The following is a 25,186-nucleotide window of genomic DNA, read 5'->3' on the forward strand; positions in this document are numbered from 1 at the left end:
ACTCTCTCTCCCGATGTGCTCTGCTGGTCCCAGAGTTCCTGTGCTGTTTTTGAACTCCCTCTCCGATGTGTTCTGCTGGTCCCAGAGTTCCTGTGCTGTTTTTGAACTCTCCCAATGTGTTCTGCTGTCCTGGAGTTCCTGTGCTGTTTTTGAGTGCTCTCTTCCGATGTGTTCTGCTGGTCCCGGAGACCTTGTACTGTTTTTGAAATCGCTCTCCCGATGTGTTCTGCTGGTCCCTCGCTTCCTGTGCTGTTCTTGAACTCTCCGATGTTCTCTGCTGGTCCCGGGCTTCATGTGCTGTTTTTGAACTCTCTCTCCCGATGTGTTCTGCTGGTCCTGGAGTTCCTGTGCTGTTTTTGAACTCTCTCTCCCGATGTGCTCTGCTGGACCTGGAGTTCCTGTGCTGTTTTTAAAATCTCTCTCCCGATGTGTTCTGCTGGTCCTGGAGTTCCTGTGCTGTTTTTGAACTCTCTCTCCTGATGTGCTCTGCTGGTCCCGGGGTTCCTGTGCTGTTTTTGAACTCTCTCTCCTGATGTGCTCTGCTGGTCCCGGGGTTCCTGTGCTGTTTTTGAACTCGTTCCGATGTGTTCTGCTGGTCCCGGAGTTCCTGTGCTGTTTTTGAACTCTCTGTCCCGATGTGTTCTGCTGGTCCCGGGCTTACTGTGCTGTTTTTGAACTCTCTCGATGTGTTCTGCTGGTCCTGGAGTTCCTGTGCTGTTTTTGAACTCTCTGTCCCGATGTGTTCTGCTGGTCCCGGGCTTACTGTGCTGTTTTTGAACTCTCTCGATGTGTTCTGCTGGTCCTGGAGTTCCTGTGCTGTTTTTGAACTCTCTGTCCCGATGTGTTCTGCTGGTCCCGGGCTTACTGTGCTGTTTTTGAACTCTCTCGATGTGTTCTGCTGGTCCTGGAGTTCCTGTATTCTTTTTGAACACCCTCTCCCCATGTGCTCTGCTGGTCCTGGAGTTCCTGTGCTGTTTTTGAACTCCCTCTCCAATGTGTTCTGCTGATCCTGGAGTTCCTGTGCTGTTTTTGAACTCTCTCTCCCGATGTGTTCTGCTGGACCTGGAGTTCCTGTGCTGTTTTTGAACTCCCTCTCCAATGTGTTCTGCTGGTCCCGGAGTTCCTGTATTCTTTTTGAACACCCTCTCCCCATGTGCTCTGCTGGTCCTGGAGTTCCTGTGCTGTTTTTGAACTCCCTCTCCAATGTGTTCTGCTGGTCCTGGAGTTCCTGTGCTGTTTTTGAACTCTCTCTCCCGATGTGTTCTGCTGGACCTGGAGTTCCTGTGCTGTTTTTGAACTCTCTCTCCCGATGTGTTCTGCTGGACCTGGAGTTCCTGTGCTGTTTTTGAACTCCCTCTCCAATGTGTTCTGCTGGTCCTGGAGTTCCTGTGCTGTTTTTGAACTCTCTCTCCCGATGTGTTCTGCTGGACCTGGAGTTCCTGTGCTGTTTTTGAACTCTCTCTCCCGATGTGTTCTGCTGGTCCTGGAGTTCCTGTGCTGTTTTTGAACTCTCTCTCCCGATGTGTTCTGCTGGACCTGGAGTTCCTGTGCTGTTTTTGAACTCCCTCTCCAATGTGTTCTGCTGGTCCTGGAGTTCCTGTGCTGTTTTTGAACTCTCCCGATGTGTTCTGCTGGTCCTGGAGTTCCTGTGCTGTTTTTGAACTCTCTCTCCGATGTGTTCTGCTGGACCTGGAGATCCTGTGCTGTTTTTGAACTCTCTCTCCAATGTGTTCTGCTGGTCCCGGGGTTCCTGTGCTGTTTTTTAACTCTCTCTCCCGATGTGTTCTGCTGGTCCTGGAGTTCCTGTGCTGTTTTTGAACTCCCTCTCCAATGTGTTCTGCTGGTCCCGGGGTTCCTGTGCTGTTTTTTAACTCTCTCTCCCGATGTGTTCTGCTGGTCCTGGAGTTCCTGTGCTGTTTTTGAACTCTCTCTCCCGATGTGTTCTGCTGGTCCCGGGCTTTTTGAACTCTCTCTCCCGATGTGTTCTGCTGGTCCCGGGCTTCCTGTGCTGTTTTTGAACTCTCTCTTTCCCGATGTGCTCTGCTGGACCTGGAGTTCCTGTGCTGTTTTTGAAATCTCTCTCCCGAGGTGTTCTGTTGGTCCCGGAGTTCCTGTCCTGTTTTTGAACTCTCTCTCCCGATGTGCTCTGCTGGTCCCAGAGTTCCTGTGCTGTTTTTGAACTCTCTCTTCCGATGTGTTCTGCTGGTCCCGGAGTCCTTGTACTGTTTTTGAATTCTCTCTCCCGATGTGCTCTGCTGGACCTGGAGTTCCTGTGCTGTTTTTAAAATCTCTCTCCCGATGTGTTCTGCTGGTCCTGGAGTTCCTGTGCTGTTTTTGAACTCTCTCTCCCGATGTGCTCTGCTGGACCTGGAGTTCCTGTGCTGTTTTTAGAATCTCTCTCCCGATGTGTTCTGCTGGTCCTGGCGTTCCTGTGCTGTTTTTGAACTCTCTCTCCTGATGTGCTCTGCTGGTCCCGGGGTTCCTGTGCTGTTTTTGAACTCTCTCTCCTGATGTGCTCTGCTGGTCCCGGGGTTCCTGTGCTGTTTTTGAACTCGTTCCGATGTGTTCTGCTGGTCCCGGAGTTCCTCTGCTGTTTTTGAACTCCCTCTCCAATGTGTTCTGCTGGTCCTGGAGTTCCTGTGCTGTTTTTGAACTCTCTCTCCGATGTGTTCTGCTGGTCCCGGGCTTCCTGTGCTATATTTGAACTCTCTCTCCCGATGTGCTCTGCTGGTCCCAGGATTCCTGTGCTGTTTTTGAACTCTCCCAATGTGTTCTGCTGGTCCTGGAGTTCCTGTGCTGTTTTTGAACTCTCTCTCCGATGTGTTCTGCTGGTCCTGGAGTTCCTGTGCTGTTTTTGAACTCTCTCTCCCGATGTGCTCTGCTGGTCCCAGGATTCCTGTGCTGTTTTTGAACTCTCCCAATGTGTTCTGCTGCTCCTGGAGTTCCTGTGCTGTTTTTGAACTCTCTCTCCGATGTGTTCTGCTGGTCCTGGAGTTCCTGTGCTGTTTTTGAACTCCCTCTCCAATGTGTTCTGCTGGTCCTGGAGTTCCTGTGCTGTTTTTGAACTCTCTCTCCGATGTGTTCTGCTGGTCCTGGAGTTCCTGTGCTGTTTTTGAACTCCCTCTCCGATGTGTTCTGCTGGTCCTGGAGTTCCTGTGCTGTTTTTGAACTCCCTCTCCAATGTGTTCTGCTGGACCTGGAGTTCCGGTGCTGTTTTTGAACTCTCTCTCCCGATGTGCTCTGCTGGTCCCAGGATTCCTGTGCTGTTTTTGAACTCTCCCAATGTGTTCTGCTGGTCCTGGAGTTCCTGTGCTGTTTTTGAACTCTCTCTCCCGATGTGTTCTGCTGGTCCTGGAGTTCCTGTGCTGTTTTTGAACTCTCTCTCCCGATGTGTTCTGCTGGTCCTGGAGTTCCTGTGCTGTTTTTGAACTCTCTCTCCTGATGTGCTCTGCTGGTCCCGGGGTTCCTGTGCTGTTTTTGAACTCTCTCTCCGATGTGTTCTGCTGATACTTGCAGTTCCTCTGCTGTTTTTGAACTCCCTCTCCAATGTGTTCTGCTGGTCCTGGAGTTCCTGTGCTGTTTTTGAACTCTCTGTCCCGATGTGTTCTGCTGGTCCTGGGCTTACTGTGCTGATTTTGAACTCTCTCTTCCGATGTGTTCTGCTGGTCCCGGAGTTCCTGTATTCTTTTTGAACACCCTCTCCCTATGTGCTCTGCTGGTCCTGGAGTTCCTGTGCTGTTTTTGAACTCTCTCTCCGATGTGTTCTGCTGGACCTGGAGTTCCGGTGCTGTTTTTGAACTCTCTCTCCCGATGTGCTCTGCTGGTCCCAGGATTCCTGTGCTGTTTTTGAACTCTCCCAATGTGTTCTGCTGGTCCTGGAGTTCCTGTGCTGTTTTTGAGTGCTCTCTTCCGATGTGTTCTGCTGGTCCTGGAGTTCCTGTGCTGTTTTTGAGTGCTCTCTTCCGATGTGTTCTGCTGGTCCCGGAGTCCTTGTACTGATTTTGAAATCTCTCTCCCGATGTGTTCTGCTGGTCCCTCGCTTCCTGTGCTGTTCTTGAACTCTCCGATGTTCTCTGCTGGTCCCGGGCTTCATGTGCTGTTTTTGAACTCTCTCTCCCGATGTGCTCTGCTGGACCTGGAGTTCCTGTGCTGTTTTTAAACTCTCTCTCCCGATGTGCTCTGCTGGACCTGGAGTTCCTGTGCTGTTTTTAAAATCTCTCTCCCGATGTGTTCTGCTCGTCCTGGAGTTCCTGTGCTGTTTTTGAACTCTCTCTCCCGATGTGCTCTGCTGGAGCTGGAGTTCCTGTGCTGTTTTTAGAATCTCTCTCCCGATGTGTTCTGCTGGTCCTGGCGTTCCTGTGCTGTTTTTGAACTCTCTCTCCTGATGTGCTCTGCTGGTCCCGGGGTTCCGGTGCTGTTTTTGAACTCTCTCTCCTGATGTGCTCTGCTGGTCCCGGGGTTCCTGTGCTGTTTTTGAACTCGTTCCGATGTGTTCTGCTGGTCCCGGAGTTCCTCTGCTGTTTTTGAACTCCCTCTCCAATGTGTTCTGCTGGTCCTGGAGTTCCTGTGCTGTTTTTGAATTCTCTCTCCGATGTGTTCTGCTGGTCCCGGGCTTCCTGTGCTATATTTGAACTCTCTCTCCCGATGTGCTCTGCTGGTCCCAGGATTCCTGTGCTGTTTTTGAACTCTCCCAATGTGTTCTGCTGGTCCTGGAGTTCCTGTGCTGTTTTTGAACTCCCTCTCCAATGTGTTCTGCTGGTCCTGGAGTTCCTGTGCTGTTTTTGAACTCTCTCTCCGATGTGTTCTGCTGGACCTGGAGTTCCTGTGCTGTTTTTGAACTCTCTCTCCGATGTGTTCTGCTGGACCTGGAGTTCCTGTGCTGTTTTTGAAATCTCTCTCCCGAGGTGTTCTGTTGGTCCCGGAGTTCCTGTGCTGTTTTTGAACTCTCTCTCCTGATGTGCTCTGCTGGTCCCGGGGTTCCTGTGCTGTTTTTGAACTCTCTCTCCTGATGTGCTCTGCTGGTCCCGGGGTTCCTGTGCTGTTTTTGAACTCGTTCCGATGTGTTCTGCTGGTCCGGGAGTTCCTCTGCTGTTTTTGAACTCCCTCTCCAATGTGTTCTGCTGGTCCTGGAGTTCCTGTGCTGTTTTTGAACTCTCTGTCCCGATGTGTTCTGCTGGTCCTGGGCTTACTGTGCTGATTTTGAACTCTCTCTTCCGATGTGTTCTGCTGGTCCCGGAGTTCCTGTATTCTTTTTGCACACCCTCTCCCTATGTGCTCTGCTGGTCCTGGAGTTCCTGTGCTGTTTTTGAACTCTCTCTCCGATGTGTTCTGCTGGACCTGGAGTTCCTGTGCTGTTTTTGAACTCTCTCTCCGATGTGTTCTGCTGGTCCTGGAGTTCCTGTGCTGTTTTTGAACTCTCTCTCCGATGTGTTCTGCTGGTCCTGGAGTTCCTGTGCTGTTTTTGAACTCTCTCTCCCGATGTGCTCTGCTGGTCCCAGGATTCCTGTGCTGTTTTTGAACTCTCCCAATGTGTTCTGCTGGTCCCGGGGTTCCTGTGCTGTTTTTTAACTCTCTTTCCCGATGTGTTCTGCTGGTCCTGGAGTTCCTGTGCTGTTTTTGAACTCTCTCTCCCGATGTGTTCTGCTGGTCCCGGGCTTTTTGAACTCTCTCTCCCGATGTGTTCTGCTGGTCCCGGGCTTCCTGTGCTGTTTTTGAACTCTCTCTTTCCCGATGTGCTCTGCTGGACCTGGAGTTCCTGTGCTGTTTTTGAAATCTCTCTCCCGAGGTGTTCTGTTGGTCCCGGAGTTCCTGTCCTGTTTTTGAACTCTCTCTCCCGATGTGCTCTGCTGGTCCCAGAGTTCCTGTGCTGTTTTTGAACTCTCTCTCCGATGTGTTCTGCTGGTCCCGGGCTTCCTGTGCTATATTTGAACTCTCTCTCCCGATGTGCTCTGCTGGTCCCAGGATTCCTGTGCTGTTTTTGAACTCTCCCAATGTGTTCTGCTGGTCCTGGAGTTCCTGTGCTGTTTTTGAACTCCCTCTCCAATGTGTTCTGCTGGTCCTGGAGTTCCTGTGCTGTTTTTGAACTCTCTCTCCGATGTGTTCTGCTGGACCTGGAGTTCCTGTGCTGTTTTTGAACTCTCTCTCCCGATGTGTTCTGCTGGTCCTGGAGTTCCTGTGCTGTTTTTGAACTCCCTCTCCAATGTGTTCTGCTGGTCCTGGAGTTCCTGTGCTGTTTTTGAACTCCCTCTCCAATGTGTTCTGCTGGACCTGGAGTTCCTGTGCTGTTTTTGAACTCTCTCTCCCGATGTGTTCTGCTGGTCCTGGAGTTCCTGTGCTGTTTTTGAACTCCCTCTCCAATGTGTTCTGCTGGTCCTGGAGTTCCTGTGCTGTTTTTGAACTCCCTCTCCAATGTGTTCTGCTGGACCTGGAGTTCCTGTGCTGTTTTTGAACTCTCTCTCCCGATGTGCTCTGCTGGTCCCAGGATTCCTGTGCTGTTTTTGAACTCTCCCAATGTGTTCTGCTGCTCCTGGAGTTCCTGTGCTGTTTTTGAACTCCCTCTCCAATGTGTTCTGCTGGTCCTGGAGTTCCTGTGCTGTTTTTGAACTCTCTCTCCGATGTGTTCTGCTGGTCCTGGAGTTCCTGTGCTGTTTTTGAACTCCCTCTCCAATGTGTTCTGCTGGTCCTGGAGTTCCTGTGCTGTTTTTGAACTCCCTCTCCAATGTGTTCTGCTGGACCTGGAGTTCCTGTGCTGTTTTTGAACTCTCTCTCCCGATGTGCTCTGCTGGTCCCAGGATTCCTGTGCTGTTTTTGAACTCTCCCAATGTGTTCTGCTGGTCCTGGAGTTCCTGTGCTGTTTTTGAACTCCCTCTCCAATGTGTTCTGCTGGTCCTGGAGTTCCTGTGCTGTTTTTGAACTCTCTCTCCGATGTGTTCTGCTGGTCCTGGAGTTCCTGTGCTGTTTTTGAACTCCCTCTCCGATGTGTTCTGCTGGTCCTGGAGTTCCTGTGCTGTTTTTGAACTCCCTCTCCAATGTGTTCTGCTGGACCTGGAGTTCCGGTGCTGTTTTTGAACTCTCTCTCCCGATGTGCTCTGCTGGTCCCAGGATTCCTGTGCTGTTTTTGAACTCTCCCAATGTGTTCTGCTGTCCTGGAGTTCCGGTGCTGTTTTTGAGTGCTCTCTTCCGATGTGTTCTGCTGGTCCCGGAGTCCTTGTACTGATTTTGAAATCTCTCTCCCGATGTGTTCTGCTGGTCCCTCGCTTCCTGTGCTGTTCTTGAACTCTCCGATGTTCTCTGCTGGTCCCGGGCTTCATGTGCTGTTTTTGAACTCTCTCTCCCGATGTGCTCTGCTGGACCTGGAGTTCCTGTGCTGTTTTTAAACTCTCTCTCCCGATGTGCTCTGCTGGACCTGGAGTTCCTGTGCTGTTTTTAAAATCTCTCTCCCGATGTGTTCTGCTCGTCCTGGAGTTCCTGTGCTGTTTTTGAACTCTCTCTCCCGATGTGCTCTGCTGGAGCTGGAGTTCCTGTGCTGTTTTTAGAATCTCTCTCCCGATGTGTTCTGCTGGTCCTGGCGTTCCTGTGCTGTTTTTGAACTCTCTCTCCTGATGTGCTCTGCTGGTCCCGGGGTTCCGGTGCTGTTTTTGAACTCTCTCTCCTGATGTGCTCTGCTGGTCCCGGGGTTCCTGTGCTGTTTTTGAACTCGTTCCGATGTGTTCTGCTGGTCCCGGAGTTCCTCTGCTGTTTTTGAACTCCCTCTCCAATGTGTTCTGCTGGTCCTGGAGTTCCTGTGCTGTTTTTGAATTCTCTCTCCGATGTGTTCTGCTGGTCCCGGGCTTCCTGTGCTATATTTGAACTCTCTCTCCCGATGTGCTCTGCTGGTCCCAGGATTCCTGTGCTGTTTTTGAACTCTCCCAATGTGTTCTGCTGGTCCTGGAGTTCCTGTGCTGTTTTTGAACTCCCTCTCCAATGTGTTCTGCTGGTCCTGGAGTTCCTGTGCTGTTTTTGAACTCTCTCTCCGATGTGTTCTGCTGGACCTGGAGTTCCTGTGCTGTTTTTGAACTCTCTCTCCCGATGTGTTCTGCTGGTCCTGGAGTTCCTGTGCTGTTTTTGAACTCCCTCTCCAATGTGTTCTGCTGGTCCTGGAGTTCCTGTGCTGTTTTTGAAATCTCTCTCCCGAGGTGTTCTGTTGGTCCCGGAGTTCCTGTGCTGTTTTTGAACTCTCTCTCCTGATGTGCTCTGCTGGTCCCGGGGTTCCTGTGCTGTTTTTGAACTCTCTCTCCTGATGTGCTCTGCTGGTCCCGGGGTTCCTGTGCTGTTTTTGAACTCGTTCCGATGTGTTCTGCTGGTCCGGGAGTTCCTCTGCTGTTTTTGAACTCCCTCTCCAATGTGTTCTGCTGGTCCTGGAGTTCCTGTGCTGTTTTTGAACTCTCTGTCCCGATGTGTTCTGCTGGTCCTGGGCTTACTGTGCTGATTTTGAACTCTCTCTTCCGATGTGTTCTGCTGGTCCCGGAGTTCCTGTATTCTTTTTGCACACCCTCTCCCTATGTGCTCTGCTGGTCCTGGAGTTCCTGTGCTGTTTTTGAACTCTCTCTCCGATGTGTTCTGCTGGACCTGGAGTTCCTGTGCTGTTTTTGAACTCTCCCAATGTGTTCTGCTGGTCCTGGAGTTCCTGTGCTGTTTTTGAACTCCCTCTCCAATGTGTTCTGCTGGTCCTGGAGTTCCTGTGCTGTTTTTGAACTCTCTCTCCGATGTGTTCTGCTGGTCCTGGAGTTCCTGTGCTGTTTTTGAACTCCCTCTCCAATGTGTTCTGCTGGTCCCGGGGTTCCTGTGCTGTTTTTTAACTCTCTTTCCCGATGTGTTCTGCTGGTCCTGGAGTTCCTGTGCTGTTTTTGAACTCTCTCTCCCGATGTGTTCTGCTGGTCCCGGGCTTTTTGAACTCTCTCTCCCGATGTGTTCTGCTGGTCCCGGGCTTCCTGTGCTGTTTTTGAACTCTCTCTTTCCCGATGTGCTCTGCTGGACCTGGAGTTCCTGTGCTGTTTTTGAAATCTCTCTCCCGAGGTGTTCTGTTGGTCCCGGAGTTCCTGTCCTGTTTTTGAACTCTCTCTCCCGATGTGCTCTGCTGGTCCCAGAGTTCCTGTGCTATATTTGAACTCTCTCTCCCGATGTGCTCTGCTGGTCCCAGGATTCCTGTGCTGTTTTTGAACTCTCCCAATGTGTTCTGCTGGTCCTGGAGTTCCTGTGCTGTTTTTGAACTCCCTCTCCAATGTGTTCTGCTGGTCCTGGAGTTCCTGTGCTGTTTTTGAACTCTCTCTCCGATGTGTTCTGCTGGTCCCAGGATTCCTGTGCTGTTTTTGAACTCTCCCAATGTGTTCTGCTGGTCCTGGAGTTCCTGTGCTGTTTTTGAACTCTCTCTCCGATGTGTTCTGCTGGTCCTGGAGTTCCTGTGCTGTTTTTGAACTCTCTCTCCCGATGTGCTCTGCTGGTCCCAGGATTCCTGTGCTGTTTTTGAACTCTCCCAATGTGTTCTGCTGTCCTGGAGTTCCTGTGCTGTTTTTGAGTGCTCTCTTCCGATGTGTTCTGCTGGTCCCGGAGTCCTTGTACTGATTTTGAAATCTCTCTCCCGATGTGTTCTGCTGGTCCCTCGCTTCCTGTGCTGTTCTTGAACTCTCCGATGTTCTCTGCTGGTCCCGGGCTTCATGTGCTGTTTTTGAACTCTCTCTCCCGATGTGCTCTGCTGGACCTGGAGTTCCTGTGCTGTTTTTAAAATCTCTCTCCCGATGTGTTCTGCTGGTCCTGGAGTTCCTGTGCTGTTTTTGAACTCTCTCTCCCGATGTGCTCTGCTGGACCTGGAGTTCCTGTGCTGTTTTTGAACTCTCTCTCCCGATGTGCTCTGCTGGACCTGGAGTTCCTGTGCTGTTTTTAAACTCTCTCTCCCGATGTGCTCTGCTGGACCTGGAGTTCCTGTGCTGTTTTTAAAATCTCTCTCCCGATGTGTTCTGCTGGTCCTGGAGTTCCTGTGCTGTTTTTGAACTCTCTCTCCCGATGTGCTCTGCTGGAGCTGGAGTTCCTGTGCTGTTTTTAGAATCTCTCTCCCGATGTGTTCTGCTGGTCCTGGCGTTCCTGTGCTGTTTTTGAACTCTCTCTCCTGATGTACTCTGCTGGTCCCGGGGTTCCGGTGCTGTTTTTGAACTCTCTCTCCTGATGTGCTCTGCTGGTCCCGGGGTTCCTGTGCTGTTTTTGAACTCGTTCCGATGTGTTCTGCTGGTCCCGGAGTTCCTCTGCTGTTTTTGAACTCCCTCTCCAATGTGTTCTGCTGGTCCTGGAGTTCCTGTGCTGTTTTTGAACTCTCTCTCCGATGTGTTCTGCTGGTCCCGGGCTTCCTGTGCTATATTTGAACTCTCTCTCCCGATGTGCTCTGCTGGTCCCAGGATTCCTGTGCTGTTTTTGAACTCTCCCAATGTGTTCTGCTGGTCCTGGAGTTCCTTTGCTGTTTTTGAACTCCCTCTCCAATGTGTTCTGCTGGTCCTGGAGTTCCTGTGCTGTTTTTGAACTCTCTCTCCGATGTGTTCTGCTGGACCTGGAGTTCCTGTGCTGTTTTTGAACTCTCTCTCCCGATGTGTTCTGCTGGTCCTGGAGTTCCTGTGCTGTTTTTGAACTCCCTCTCCAATGTGTTCTGCTGGTCCTGGAGTTCCTGTGCTGTTTTTGAAATCTCTCTCCCGAGGTGTTCTGTTGGTCCCGGAGTTCCTGTGCTGTTTTTGAACTCTCTCTCCTGATGTGCTCTGCTGGTCCCGGGGTTCCTGTGCTGTTTTTGAACTCTCTCTCCTGATGTGCTCTGCTGGTCCCGGGGTTCCTGTGCTGTTTTTGAACTCGTTCCGATGTGTTCTGCTGGTCCGGGAGTTCCTCTGCTGTTTTTGAACTCCCTCTCCAATGTGTTCTGCTGGTCCTGGAGTTCCTGTGCTGTTTTTGAACTCTCTGTCCCGATGTGTTCTGCTGGTCCTGGGCTTACTGTGCTGTTTTTGAACTCTCTCGATGTGTTCTGCTGGTCCCGGAGTTCCTGTATTCTTTTTGAACACCCTCTCCCTATGTGCTCTGCTGGTCCTGGAGTTCCTGTGCTGTTTTTGAACTCTCTCTCCGATGTGTTCTGCTGGACCTGGAGTTCCGGTGCTGTTTTTGAACTCTCTCTCCCGATGTGCTCTGCTGGTCCCAGGATTCCTGTGCTGTTTTTGAACTCTCCCAATGTGTTCTGCTGGTCCTGGAGTTCCTGTGCTGTTTTTGAACTCCCTCTCCAATGTGTTCTGCTGGTCCTGGAGTTCCTGTGCTGTTTTTGAACTCTCTCTCCGATGTGTTCTGCTGGTCCTGGAGTTCCTGTGCTGTTTTTGAACTCCCTCTCCAATGTGTTCTGCTGGTCCCGGGGTTCCTGTGCTGTTTTTTAACTCTCTTTCCCGATGTGTTCTGCTGGTCCTGGAGTTCCTGTGCTGTTTTTGAACTCTCTCTCCCGATGTGTTCTGCTGGTCCCGGGCTTTTTGAACTCTCTCTCCCGATGTGTTCTGCTGGTCCCGGGCTTCCTGTGCTGTTTTTGAACTCTCTCTTTCCCGATGTGCTCTGCTGGACCTGGAGTTCCTGTGCTGTTTTTGAAATCTCTCTCCCGAGGTGTTCTGTTGGTCCCGGAGTTCCTGTCCTGTTTTTGAACTCTCTCTCCCGATGTGCTCTGCTGGTCCCAGAGTTCCTGTGCTGTTTTTGAACTCCCTCTCCGATGTGCTCTGCTGGTCCCAGAGTTCCTGTGCTGTTTTTGAACTCTCCCAATGTGTTCTGCTGTCCTGGAGTTCCTGTGCTGTTTTTGAACTCTCCCAATGTGTTCTGCTGTCCCAGAGTTCCTGTGCTGTTTTTGAGTGCTCTCTTCCGATGTGTTCTGCTGGTCCCGGAGTCCTTGTACTGATTTTGAAATCTCTCTCCCGATGTGTTCTGCTGGTCCCTCGCTTCCTGTGCTGTTCTTGAACTCTCCGATGTTCTCTGCTGGTCCCGGGCTTCATGTGCTGTTTTTGAACTCTCTCTCCCGATGTGCTCTGCTGGACCTGGAGTTCCTGTGCTGTTTTTGAACTCTCTCTCCCGATGTGCTCTGCTGGACCTGGAGTTCCTGTGCTGTTTTTGAACTCTCTCTCCCGATGTGCTCTGCTGGACCTGGAGTTCCTGTGCTGTTTTTAAAATCTCTCTCCCGATGTGTTCTGCTGGTCCTGGAGTTCCTGTGCTGTTTTTAGAATCTCTCTCCCGATGTGTTCTGCTGGTCCTGGAGTTCCTGTGCTGTTTTTAGAATCTCTCTCCCGATGTGTTCTGCTGGTCCTGGCGTTCCTGTGCTGTTTTTGAACTCTCTCTCCTGATGTGCTCTGCTGGTCCCGGGGTTCCGGTGCTGTTTTTGAACTCTCTCTCCTGATGTGCTCTGCTGGTCCCGGGGTTCCTGTGCTGTTTTTGAACTCGTTCCGATGTGTTCTGCTGGTCCCGGAGTTCCTCTGCTGTTTTTGAACTCCCTCTCCAATGTGTTCTGCTGGTCCTGGAGTTCCTGTGCTGTTTTTGAACTCTCTCTCCGATGTGTTCTGCTGGTCCCGGGCTTCCTGTGCTATATTTGAACTCTCTCTCCCGATGTGCTCTGCTGGTCCCAGGATTCCTGTGCTGTTTTTGAACTCTCCCAATGTGTTCTGCTGGTCCTGGAGTTCCTGTGCTGTTTTTGAACTCCCTCTCCAATGTGTTCTGCTGGTCCTGGAGTTCCTGTGCTGTTTTTGAACTCTCTCTCCGATGTGTTCTGCTGGACCTGGAGTTCCTGTGCTGTTTTTGAAATCTCTCTCCCGAGGTGTTCTGTTGGTCCCGGAGTTCCTGTGCTGTTTTTGAACTCTCTCTCCTGATGTGCTCTGCTGGTCCCGGGGTTCCTGTGCTGTTTTTGAACTCTCTCTCCTGATGTGCTCTGCTGGTCCCGGGGTTCCTGTGCTGTTTTTGAACTCGTTCCGATGTGTTCTGCTGGTCCGGGAGTTCCTCTGCTGTTTTTGAACTCCCTCTCCAATGTGTTCTGCTGGTCCTGGAGTTCCTGTGCTGTTTTTGAACTCTCTGTCCCGATGTGTTCTGCTGGTCCTGGGCTTACTGTGCTGTTTTTGAACTCTCTCGATGTGTTCTGCTGGTCCTGGAGTTGCTGTGCTGATTTTGAACTCTCTCTTCCGATGTGTTCTGCTGGTCCCGGAGTTCCTGTATTCTTTTTGAACACCCTCTCCCTATGTGCTCTGCTGGTCCTGGAGTTCCTGTGCTGTTTTTGAACTCTCTCTCCGATGTGTTCTGCTGGACCTGGAGTTCCGGTGCTGTTTTTGAACTCTCTCTCCCGATGTGCTCTGCTGGTCCCAGGATTCCTGTGCTGTTTTTGAACTCTCCCAATGTGTTCTGCTGGTCCTGGAGTTCCTGTGCTGTTTTTGAACTCCCTCTCCAATGTGTTCTGCTGGTCCTGGAGTTCCTGTGCTGTTTTTGAACTCTCTCTCCGATGTGTTCTGCTGGTCCTGGAGTTCCTGTGCTGTTTTTGAACTCCCTCTCCAATGTGTTCTGCTGGTCCCGGGGTTCCTGTGCTGTTTTTTAACTCTCTTTCCCGATGTGTTCTGCTGGTCCTGGAGTTCCTGTGCTGTTTTTGAACTCTCTCTCCCGATGTGTTCTGCTGGTCCCGGGCTTTTTGAACTCTCTCTCCCGATGTGTTCTGCTGGTCCCGGGCTTCCTGTGCTGTTTTTGAACTCTCTCTTTCCCGATGTGCTCTGCTGGACCTGGAGTTCCTGTGCTGTTTTTGAAATCTCTCTCCCGAGGTGTTCTGTTGGTCCCGGAGTTCCTGTCCTGTTTTTGAACTCTCTCTCCCGATGTGCTCTGCTGGTCCCAGAGTTCCTGTGCTGTTTTTGAACTCCCTCTCCGATGTGTTCTGCTGGTCCCAGAGTTCCTGTGCTGTTTTTGAACTCTCCCAATGTGTTCTGCTGTCCTGGAGTTCCTGTGCTGTTTTTGAGTGCTCTCTTCCGATGTGTTCTGCTGGTCCCGGAGTCCTTGTACTGTTTTTGAAATCTCTCTCCCGATGTGTTCTGCTGGTCCCTCGCTTCCTGTGCTGTTCTTGAACTCTCCGATGTTCTCTGCTGGTCCCGGGCTTCATGTGCTGTTTTTGAACTCTCTCTCCCGATGTGCTCTGCTGGACCTGGAGTTCCTGTGCTGTTTTTAAACTCTCTCTCCCGATGTGCTCTGCTGGTCCTGGAGTTCCTGTGCTGTTTTTGAACTCTCTCTCCCGATGTGCTCTGCTGGACCTGGAGTTCCTGTGCTGTTTTTAAAATCTCTCTCCCGATGTGTTCTGCTGGTCCTGGAGTTCCTGTGCTGTTTTTGAACTCTCTCTCCCGATGTGCTCTGCTGGACCTGGAGTTCCTGTGCTGTTTTTAGAATCTCTCTCCCGATGTGTTCTGCTGGTCCTGGCGTTCCTGTGCTGTTTTTGAACTCTCTCTCCCGATGTGCTCTGCTGGTCCCAGAGTTCCTGTGCTGTTTTTGAACTCCCTCTCCGATGTGCTCTGCTGGTCCCAGAGTTCCTGTGCTGTTTTTGAACTCTCCCAATGTGTTCTGCTGTCCTGGAGTTCCTGTGCTGTTTTTGAGTGCTCTCTTCCGATGTGTTCTGCTGGTCCCGGAGTCCTTGTACTGATTTTGAAATCTCTCTCCCGATGTGTTCTGCTGGTCCCTCGCTTCCTGTGCTGTTCTTGAACTCTCCGATGTTCTCTGCTGGTCCCGGGCTTCATGTGCTGTTTTTGAACTCTCTCTCCCGATGTGCTCTGCTGGACCTGGAGTTCCTGTGCTGTTTTTGAACTCTCTCTCCCGATGTGCTCTGCTGGACCTGGAGTTCCTGTGCTGTTTTTGAACTCTCTCTCCCGATGTGCTCTGCTGGACCTGGAGTTCCTGTGCTGTTTTTAGAATCTCTCTCCCGATGTGTTCTGCTGGTCCTGGCGTTCCTGTGCTGTTTTTGAACTCTCTCTCCTGATGTGCTCTGCTGGTCCCGGGGTTCCGGTGCTGTTTTTGAACTCTCTCTCCTGATGTGCTCTGCTGGTCCCGGGGTTCCTGTGCTGTTTTTGAACTCGTTCCGATGTGTTCTGCTGGTCCCGGAGTTCCTCTGCTGTTTTTGAACTCCCTCTCCAATGTGTTCTGCTGGTCCTGGAGTTCCTGTGCTGTTTTTGAACTCTCTCTCCGATGTGTTCTGCTGGTCCCGGGCTTCCTGTGCTATATTTGAACTCTCTCTCCCGATGTGCTCTGCTGGTCCCAGGATTCCTGTGCTGATTTTGAACTCTCCCAATGTGTTCTGCTGGTCCTGGAGTTCCTGTGCTGTTTTTGAACTCCCTCTCCGATGTGTTCTGCTGGACCTGGAGTTCCTGTGCTGTTTTTGAAATCTCTCTCCCGAGGTGTTCTGTTGGTCCCGGAGTTCCTGTGCTGTTTTTGAACTCTCTCTCCTGATGTGCTCTGCTGGTCCCGGGGTTCCTGTGCTGTTTTTGAACTCTCTCTCCTGATGTGCTCTGCTGGTCCCGGGGTTCCTGTGCTGTTTTTGAACTCGTTCCGATGTGTTCTGCTGGTCCGGGAGTTCCTCTGCTGTTTTTGAACTCCCTCTCCAATGTGTTCTGCTGGTCCTGGAGTTCCTGTGCTGTTTTTGAACTCTCTGTCCCGATGTGTTCTGCTGGTCCTGGGCTTACTGTGCTGTTTTTGAACTCTCTCGATGTGTTCTGCTGGTCCTGGAGTTGCTGTGCTGATTTTGAACTCTCTCTTCCGATGTGTTCTGCTGGTCCCGGAGTTCCTGTATTCTTTTTGAACACCCTCTCCCTATGTGCTCTGCTGGTCCTGGAGTTCCTGTGCTGTTTTTGAACTCTCTCTCCGATGTGTTCTGCTGGACCTGGAGTTCCGGTGCTGTTTTTGAACTCTCTCTCCCGATGTGCTCTGCTGGTCCCAGGATTCCTGTGCTGTTTTTGAACTCTCCCAATGTGTTCTGCTGGTCCTGGAGTTCCTGTGCTGTTTTTGAACTCCCTCTCCAATGTGTTCTGCTGGTCCTGGAGTTCCTGTGCTGTTTTTGAACTCTCTCTCCGATGTGTTCTGCTGGTCCTGGAGTTCCTGTGCTGTTTTTGAACTCCCTCTCCAATGTGTTCTGCTGGTCCCGGGGTTCCTGTGCTGTTTTTTAACTCTCTTTCCCGATGTGTTCTGCTGGTCCTGGAGTTCCTGTGCTGTTTTTGAACTCTCTCTCCCGATGTGTTCTGCTGGTCCCGGGCTTTTTGAACTCTCTCTCCCGATGTGTTCTGCTGGTCCCGGGCTTCCTGTGCTGTTTTTGAACTCTCTCTTTCCCGATGTGCTCTGCTGGACCTGGAGTTCCTGTGCTGTTTTTGAAATCTCTCTCCCGAGGTGTTCTGTTGGTCCCGGAGTTCCTGTCCTGTTTTTGAACTCTCTATCCCGATGTGCTCTGCTGGTCCCAGAGTTCCTGTGCTGTTTTTGAACTCCCTCTCCGATGTGTTCTGCTGGTCCCAGAGTTCCTGTGCTGTTTTTGAACTCTCCCAATGTGTTCTGCTGTCCTGGAGTTCCTGTGCTGTTTTTGAGTGCTCTCTTCCGATGTGTTCTGCTGGTCCCGGAGTCCTTGTACTGTTTTTGAAATCTCTCTCCCGATGTGTTCTGCTGGTCCCTCGCTTCCTGTGCTGTTCTTGAACTCTCCGATGTTCTCTGCTGGTCCCGGGCTTCATGTGCTGTTTTTGAACTCTCTCTCCCGATGTGCTCTGCTGGACCTGGAGTTCCTGTGCTGTTTTTAAACTCTCTCTCCCGATGTGCTCTGCTGGTCCTGGAGTTCCTGTGCTGTTTTTGAACTCTCTCTCCCGATGTGCTCTGCTGGACCTGGAGTTCCTGTGCTGTTTTTAAAATCTCTCTCCCGATGTGTTCTGCTGGTCCTGGAGTTCCTGTGCTGTTTTTAAAATCTCTCTCCCGATGTGCTCTGCTGGACCTGGAGTTCCTGTGCTGTTTTTAGAATCTCTCTCCCGATGTGTTCTGCTGGTCCTGGCGTTCCTGTGCTGTTTTTGAACTCTCTCTCCTGATGTGCTCTGCTGGTCCCGGGTTTCCTGTGCTGTTTTTGAACTCGTTCCGATGTGTTCTGCTGGTCCCGGAGTTCCTCTGCTGTTTTTGAACTCCCTCTCCAATGTGTTCTGCTGGTCCTGGAGTTCCTGTGCTGTTTTTGAACTCTCTCTCCGATGTGTTCTGCTGGTCCCGGGCTTCCTGTGCTATATTTGAACTCTCTCTCCCGATGTGCTCTGCTGGTCCCAGGATTCCTGTGCTGTTTTTGAACTCTCCCAATGTGTTCTGCTGGTCCTGGAGTTCCTGTGCTGTTTTTGAACTCCCTCTCCAATGTGTTCTGCTGGTCCTGGAGTTCCTGTGCTGTTTTTGAACTCCCTCTCCAATGTGTTCTGCTGGTCCTGGAGTTCCTGTGCTGTTTTTGAACTCTCTCTCCGATGTGTTCTGCTGGACCTGGAGTTCCTGTGCTGTTTTTGAACTCTCTCTCTCCTGATGTGTTCTGCTGATCCTGGGGTTCCTGTCCTGTTTTTGAACTCTCTCTCCGATGTGTTCTGCTGGACCTGGAGTTCCTGTGCTGTTTTTGAACTCTCTCTCCCGATGTGCTCTGCTGGTCCCAGGATTCCTGTGCTGTTTTTGAACTCTCCCAATGTGTTCTGCTGGTCCTGGAGTTCCTGTGCTGTTTTTGAATTCCCTCTCCAATGTGTTCTTCTGGTCCTGGAGTTCCTGTGCTGTTTTTGAACTCTCTCTCCGATGTGTTCTGCTGGTCCTGGAGTTCCTGTGCTGTTTTTGAACTCACTCTCCCGATGTGTTCTGCTGGTCCCGGGGTTCCTGTGCTGTTTTTTAACTCTCTCTCCCGATGTGTTCTGCTGGTCCTGGAGTTCCTGTGCTGTTTTTGAACTCTCTCTCCCGATGTGTTCTGCTGGTCCCGGGCTTTTTGAACTCTCTCTCCCGATGTGTTCTGCTGGTCCCGGGCTTCCTGTGCTGTTTTTGAACTCTCTCTTTCCCGATGTGCTCTGCTGGACCTGGAGTTCCTGTGCTGTTTTTGAAATCTCTCTCCCGAGGTGTTCTGTTGGTCCCGGAGTTCCTGTCCTGTTTTTGAACTCTCTCTCCCGATGTGCTCTGCTGGTCCCAGAGTTCCTGTGCTGTTTTTGAACTCCCTCTCCGATGTGTTCTGCTGGTCCCAGAGTTCCTGTGCTGTTTTTGAACTCTCTCTTTCCCGATGTGCTCTGCTGGACCTGGAGTTCCTGTGCTGTTTTTGAAATCTCTCTCCCAATGTGTTCTGCTGGTCCCGGAGTTCCTGTCCTGTTTTTGAACTCTCTCTCCCGATGTGCTCTGCTGGTCCCAGAGTTCCTGTGCTGTTTTTCAACTCCCTCTCCGATGTGTTCTGCTGGTCCCAGAGTTCCTGTGCTGTTTTTGAACTCTCCCAATGTGTTCTGCTGTCCTGGAGTTCCTGTGCTGTTTTTGAGTGCTCTCTTCCGATGTGTTCTGCTGGTCCCGGAGTCCTTGTACTGTTTTTGAAATCGCTCTCCCGATGTGTTCTGCTGGTCCCTCGCTTCCTGTGCTGTTCTTGAACTCTCCGATGTTCTCTGCTGGTCCCGGGCTTCATGTGCTGTTTTTGAACTCTCTCTCCCGATGTGCTCTGCTGGACCTGGAGTTCCTGTGCTGTTTTTAAAATCTCTCTCCCGATGTGTTCTGCTGGTCCTGGAGTTCCTGTGCTGTTTTTGAACTCTCTCTCCCGATGTGCTCTGCTGGACCTGGAGTTCCTGTGCTGTTTTTAAAATCTCTCTCCCGATGTGTTCTGCTGGTCCTGGAGTTCCTGTGCTGTTTTTGAACTCTCTCTCCTGATGTGCTCTGCTGGTCCCGGGGTTCCTGTGCTGTTTTTGAACTCGTTCCGATGTGTTCTGCTGGTCCCGGAGTTCCTGTGCTGTTTTTGAACTCTCTCTCCCGATGTGTTCTGCTGGTCCTGGAGTTCCTGTGCTGTTTTTGAACTCTCTCTCCTGATGTGCTCTGCTGGTCCCGGGGTTCCTGTGCTGTTTTTGAACTCTCTCTCCGATGTGTTCTGCTGGTCCTGGAGTTCCTCTGCTGTTTTTGAACTCCCTCTCCAATGTGTTCTGCTGGTCCTGGAGTTCCTGTGCTGTTTTTGAACTCTCTGTCCCGATGTGTTCTGCTGGTCCCGGGCTTACTGTGCTGTTTTTGAACTCTCTCGATGTGTTCTGCTGGTCCTGGAGTTGCTGTGCTGATTTTGAACTCTCTCTTCCGATGTGTTCTGCTGGTCCCGGAGTTCCTGTATTCTTTTTGAACACCCTCTCCCCATGTGCTCTGCTGGTCCTGGAGTTCCTGTGCTGTTTTTGAACTCTCTCTCCGATGTGTTCTGCTGGACCTGGAGTTCCTGTGCTGTTTTTGAACTCCCTCTCCCAATGTGTTCTGCTGGTCCTGGAGTTCCTGTGCTGTTTTTGAACTCTCTCTCCAATGTGTTCTGCTGGTCCTGGAGTTCCTGTGCTGTTTTTGAACTCTCTCTCCAATGTGCTCTGCTGGTCCTGGAATTCCTGTGCTGTTTTTTGAACTCTCTCTCCCGATGTGTTCTGCTGGTCCCGGGCTTCCTGTGCTGTTTTTGAACTCTCCCAATGTGTTCTGCTGGTCCTGGAGTTCCTGTGCTGTTTTTGAACTCCCTCTCCAATGTGTTCTGCTGGTCCTGGAGTTCCTGTGCTGTTTTTGAACTCCCTCTCCCGATGTGTTCTGCTGGTCCCGGGCTTCCTGTGCTGTTTTTGAACTCTCCCAATGTGTTCTGCTGGTCCTGGAGTTCCTGTGCTGTTTTTGAACTCTCTCTCCAATGTGTTCTGCTGGTCCTGGAGTTCCTGTGCTGTTTTTGAAATCGCACCCGATGTGTTCTGCTGGTCCCGGGCTTCCTGTGCTGTTTTTGAACTTTCCCAATGTGTTCTGCTGGTCCTGGAGTTCCTGTGCTGTTTTTGAACTCTCTCTCCGATGTGTTCTGCTGGATCTGGAGTTCCTGTGCTGTTTTTGAACTCTCTCTCCCGATGTGCTCTGCTGGTCCCGGGGTTGCTGTGCTGTTTTTGAACTCTCCCAATGTGTTCTGCTGGTCCCGGAGTTCCTGTGCCGTTTTTGAACTCTCTCTCCGATGTGTTCTGCTGGACCTGGAGTTCCTGTGCTATTTTTGAACTCTCTGTCCCGATGTGCTCTGCTGGTCCCAGAGTTCCTGTGCTGTTTTTGAACTCTCTCTCCGATGTGTTCTGCTGGACCTGGAGTTCCTGTGCTGTTTTTGAACTCTCTCTCCGATGTGTTCTGCTGGTCCTGGAGTTCCTGTGCTGTTTTTGAACTCCCTCTCCAATGTGTTCTGCTGGTCCTGGAGTTCCTGTGCTGTTTTTGAACTCTCTCTCCGATGTGTTCTGCTGGACCTGGAGTTCCTGTGCTGTTTTTTGAACTCTCTCTCCCAATGTGTTCTGCTGGTCCTGGAGTTCCTGTGTTGTTTTTGAACGCTCTCTTTCGATGTCTTCTGCTGGTCCTCGAGTTCCTGTGCTGTTTTTGAACTCTCTCTCCCAATGTGTTCTGCTGGTCCCGGTCTTCCTGTGCTGTTTTTGAACTCTCCCAATGTGTTCTGCTGGTCCTGGAGTCCCTGTGTTGTTTTTGAACGCTCTCTTCCGATGTCTTCTGCTGGTCCTCGAGTTCCTGTGCTGTTTTTGAACTCTCTCTCCCAATGTGTTCTGCTGGTCCCGGGCTTCCTGTGCTGTTTTTGAATTCTCTCTCCCAATGTGTTCTGCTCGTTCAGGAGTTCCCACATTGTTTTTGAACTGTCTCTCCCAATGTGCTCTGCTGGTCCCGAAGTCCTTGTGCTGTTTTTGAACTCTCTCTCCCGATGTGTTCTGCTGGTCCTGGAGTTCCTGTGCTGTTTTTGAACTCCCTCTCCAATGTGTTCTGCTGGTCCTGGAGTTCCTGTGCTGTTTTTGAACTCTCTCTCCCGATGTGTTCTGCTGGTCCTGGAGTTCCTGTGCTGTTTTTGAACTCTCTCTCCTGATGTGCTCTGCTGGTCCCGGGGTTGCTGTGCTGTTTTTGAACTCGCTCCCTATGTGTTATGCTGGTCCCGGAGTTCCTGTGCTGTTTTTGAACTCTTTTTACCGATGTGTTCTGCTGGTTCCGGAGTTCTGGCGCTGTTTTTGAACTCTCTCTCCCGATGTGCTCTGCTGGACCTGGAGTTCCTGTGCCATTTTTGAACTCTCTCTCCTGATGTGCTCTGCTGGTCCTGAGTTCCTGTGCTGTTTTTGAACTCTCTCTCCTGATGTGTTCTGCTGGTCCTGGAGTTCCTGTGCTGTTTTTGAACTCTCTCTTCCGATGTGTTCTGCTGGTCCCGGAGTTCCTGTGTTGTTTTTGAACTCCCTCTCCGATGTGTTCTGCTGGTCCCGGAGTTCCTGTGCTGTTTCGAACTCGCTCCCAATGTGTTCTGCTGGTCCCAGGGTTCCTGTGCTGTTTTTGAACTCTCTCTCCCGATGTAATCTGCTGGTCCTGAGTTCCTGTGTTGTTTCTGAACTCCCTCTCCGATGTGTTCTGCTGGTCCCGGAGTTCCTGTGCTGTTTTTGAACTCGCTCCCGATGTGTTCTGCTGATCCCAGGGTTCCTGTGCTGTTTTTTGAAATCTCTCTCCCGATGTGTTCTGCTGGTTCCGGAGTTCCTGTGCTGTTTTGTGAACTCTCTCTCCCAATGTGTTCTGCTGGTCCCGGGCTTCCTGTGCTGTTTTTGAACTCTGCCAATGTGTTCTGCTGGTCCTGGAGTTCCTGTGCTGTTTTTGAACTCCCTCTCCAATGTGTTCTGTTGGTCCTGGAGTTCCTGTGCTGTTTTTGAACTCCCTCTCCAATGTGTTCTGCTGGTCCCGGGGTTCCTGTGCTGTTTTTTAACTCTCTCTCCCGATGTGTTCTGCTGGTCCTGGAGTTCCTGTGCTGTTTTTGAACTCTCTCTCCCGATGTGTTCTGCTGGTCCCGGGCTTTTTGAACTCTCTCTCCCGATGTGTTCTGCTGGTCCCGGGCTTCCTGTGCTGTTTTTGAACTCTCTCTTTCCCGATGTGCTCTGCTGGACCTGGAGTTCCTGTGCTGTTTTTGAAATCTCTCTCCCGAGGTGTTCTGTTGGTCCCGGAGTTCCTGTCCTGTTTTTGAACTCTCTCTCCCGATGTGCTCTGCTGGTCTCGGGGTTCCTGTGCTGTTTTTTGAACTCTCTCTCCCGATGTGTTCTGCTGGTCCCGGGCTTCCTGTGCTGTTTTTGAACTCTCCCAATGTGTTCTGCTGGTCCTGGAGTTCCTGTGCTGTTTTTGAACTGCCTCTCCAATGTGTTCTGCTGGTCCTGGAGTTCCTGTGCTGTTTTTGAACTCTCTCTCCGATGTGTTCTGCTGGACCTGGAGTTCCTGTGCTGTTTTTGAACTCTCTCTCCGATGTGTTCTGCTGGACCTGGAGTTCCTGTGCTGTTTTTGAACTCCCTCTCCCAATGTGTTCTGCTGGTCCCGGAGTTCCTGTCCTGTTTTTGAACTCTCTCTCCCGATGTGCTCTGCTGGTCCCAGAGTTCCTGTGCTGTTTTTCAACTCCCTCTCCGATGTGCTCTGCTGGTCCCAGAGTTCCTGTGCTGTTTTTGAACTCTCCCAATGTGTTCTGCTGTCCTGGAGTTCCTGTGCTGTTTTTGAGTGCTCTCTTCCGATGTGTTCTGCTGGTCCCGGAGTCCTTGTACTGTTTTTGAAATCGCTCTCCCGATGTGTTCTGCTGGTCCCTCGCTTCCTGTGCTGTTCTTGAACTCTCCGATGTTCTCTGCTGGTCCCGGGCTTCATGTGCTGTTTTTGAACTCTCTCTCCCGATGTGCTCTGCTGGACCTGGAGTTCCTGTGCTGTTTTTAAACTCTCTCTCCCGATGTGCTCTGCTGGACCTGGAGTTCCTGTGCTGTTTTTAAAATCTCTCTCCCGATGTGTTCTGCTGGTCCTGGAGTTCCTGTGCTGTTTTTGAACTCTCTCTCCCGATGTGCTCTGCTGGACCTGGAGTTCCTGTGCTGTTTTTAAAATCTCTCTCCCGATGTGTTCTGCTGGTCCTGGAGTTCCTGTGCTGTTTTTGAACTCTCTCTCCTGATGTGCTCTGCTGGTCCCGGGGTTCCTGTGCTGTTTTTGAACTCTCTCTCCTGATGTGCTCTGCTGGTCCCGGGGTTCCTGTGCTGTTTTTGAACTCGTTCCGATGTGTTCTGCTGGTCCCGGAGTTCCTGTGCTGTTTTTGAACTCTCTCTCCGATGTGTTCTGCTGGTACTTGCAGTTCCTCTGCTGTTTTTGAACTCCCTCTCCAATGTGTTCTGCTGGTCCTGGAGTTCCTGTGCTGTTTTTGAACTCTCTGTCCCGATGTGTTCTGCTGGTCCCGGGCTTACTGTGCTGTTTTTGAACTCTCTCGATGTGTTCTGCTGGTCCTGGAGTTGCTGTGCTGATTTTGAACTCTCTCTTCCGATGTGTTCTGCTGGTCCCGGAGTTCCTGTATTCTTTTTGAACACCCTCTCCCCATGTGCTCTGCTGGTCCTGGAGTTCCTGTGCTGTTTTTGAACTCTCTCTCCGATGTGTTCTGCTGGACCTGGAGTTCCTGTGCTGTTTTTGAACTCCCTCTCCCAATGTGTTCTGCTGGTCCTGGAGTTCCTGTGCTGTTTTTGAACTCTCTCTCCAATGTGTTCTGCTGGTCCTGGAGTTCCTGTGCTGTTCTTGAACTCTCTCTCCAATGTGTTCTGCTGGTCCTGGAGTTCCTGTGCTGTTTTTGAAATCGCACCCGATGTGTTCTGCTGGTCCCGGGGTTCCTGTGCTGTTTTTTGAACTCTCTCTCCCGATGTGTTCTGCTGGTCCCGGGCTTCCTGTGCTGTTTTTGAACTCTCCCAATGTGTTCTGCTGGTCCTGGAGTTCCTGTGCTGTTTTTGAACTCCCTCTCCAATGTGTTCTGCTGGTCCTGGAGTTCCTGTGCTGTTTTTGAACTCTCTCTCCGATGTGTTCTGCTGGACCTGGAGTTCCTGTGCTGTTTTTGAACTCCCTCTCCCAATGTGTTCTGCTGGTCCTGGAGTTCCTGTGCTGTTTTTGAACTCTCTCTCCAATGTGTTCTGCTGGTCCTGGAGTTCCTGTGCTGTTTTTGAAATCGCACCCGATGTGTTCTGCTGGTCCCGGGCTTCCTGTGCTGTTTTTGAACTTTCCCAATGTGTTCTGCTGGTCCTGGAGTTCCTGTGCTGTTTTTGAACTCTCTCTCCGATGTGTTCTGCTGGATCTGGAGTTCCTGTGCTGTTTTTGAACTCTCTCTCCCGATGTGCTCTGCTTTTCCCGGGGTTGCTGTGCTGTTTTTGAACTCTCCCAATGTGTTCTGCTGGTCCCGGAGTTCCTGTGCCGTTTTTGAACTCTCTCTCCGATGTGTTCTGCTGGACCTGGAGTTCCTGTGCTATTTTTGAACTCTCTGTCCCGATGTGCTCTGCTGGTCCCAGAGTTCCTGTGCTGTTTTTGAACTCTCTCTCCGATGTGTTCTGCTGGACCTGGAGTTCCTGTGCTGTTTTTGAACTCCCTCTCCAATGTGTTCTGCTGGTCCTGGAGTTCCTGTGCTGTTTTTGAACTCTCTCTCCGATGTGTTCTGCTGGACCTGGAGTTCCTGTGCTGTTTTTGAACTCTCCCAATGTGTTCTGCTGGTCCTGGAGTTCCTGTGTTGTTTTTGAACGCTCTCTTTCGATGTCTTCTGCTGGTCCTCGAGTTCCTGTGCTGTTTTTGAACTCTCTCTCCCAATGTGTTCTGCTGGTCCCGGGCTTCCTGTGCTGTTTTTGAATTCTCTCTCCCAATGCGTTCTGCTCGTTCAGGAGTTCCCACACTGTTTTTGAACTGTCTCTCCCAATGTGCTCTGCTGGTCCCGAAGTCCTTGTGCTGTTTTTGAACTCTCTCTCCCGATGTGTTCTGCTGGTCCTGGAGTTCCTGTGCTGTTTTTGAACTCTCTCTCCGATGTGTTCTGCTGGTCCTGGAGTTCCTGTGCTGTTTTTGAACTCCCTCTCCAATGTGTTCTGCTGGTCCTGGAGTTCCTGTGCTGTTTTTGAACTCTCTCTCCCGATGTGTTCTGCTGGTCCTGGAGTTCCTGTGCTGTTTTTGA

General features: G+C 51.2%; 1 protein-coding gene across 1 annotated transcript in view; it reads right to left on the bottom strand.

Moving 5' to 3' along the window:
• The window catches only part of LOC137380737 (trichohyalin-like), a 47,083-nt gene that overhangs the window by 16,121 nt on the left and 5,776 nt on the right, over positions 1 to 25,186 (bottom strand). The window contains exons 2-3 of the mRNA XM_068053028.1: positions 22,607 to 22,841; positions 20,478 to 20,951 (exon numbers count right to left, since the gene is read on the bottom strand). Coding sequence (XP_067909129.1) covers positions 20,478 to 20,951; positions 22,607 to 22,841 — 709 coding nt within the window. The remainder of the gene's footprint in view (positions 1 to 20,477; positions 20,952 to 22,606; positions 22,842 to 25,186) is intronic.

The sequence above is a fragment of the Heterodontus francisci genome, chromosome 2 (genome assembly GCF_036365525.1).
Source record: "Heterodontus francisci isolate sHetFra1 chromosome 2, sHetFra1.hap1, whole genome shotgun sequence".
NCBI lineage: Eukaryota > Metazoa > Chordata > Chondrichthyes > Heterodontiformes > Heterodontidae > Heterodontus > Heterodontus francisci.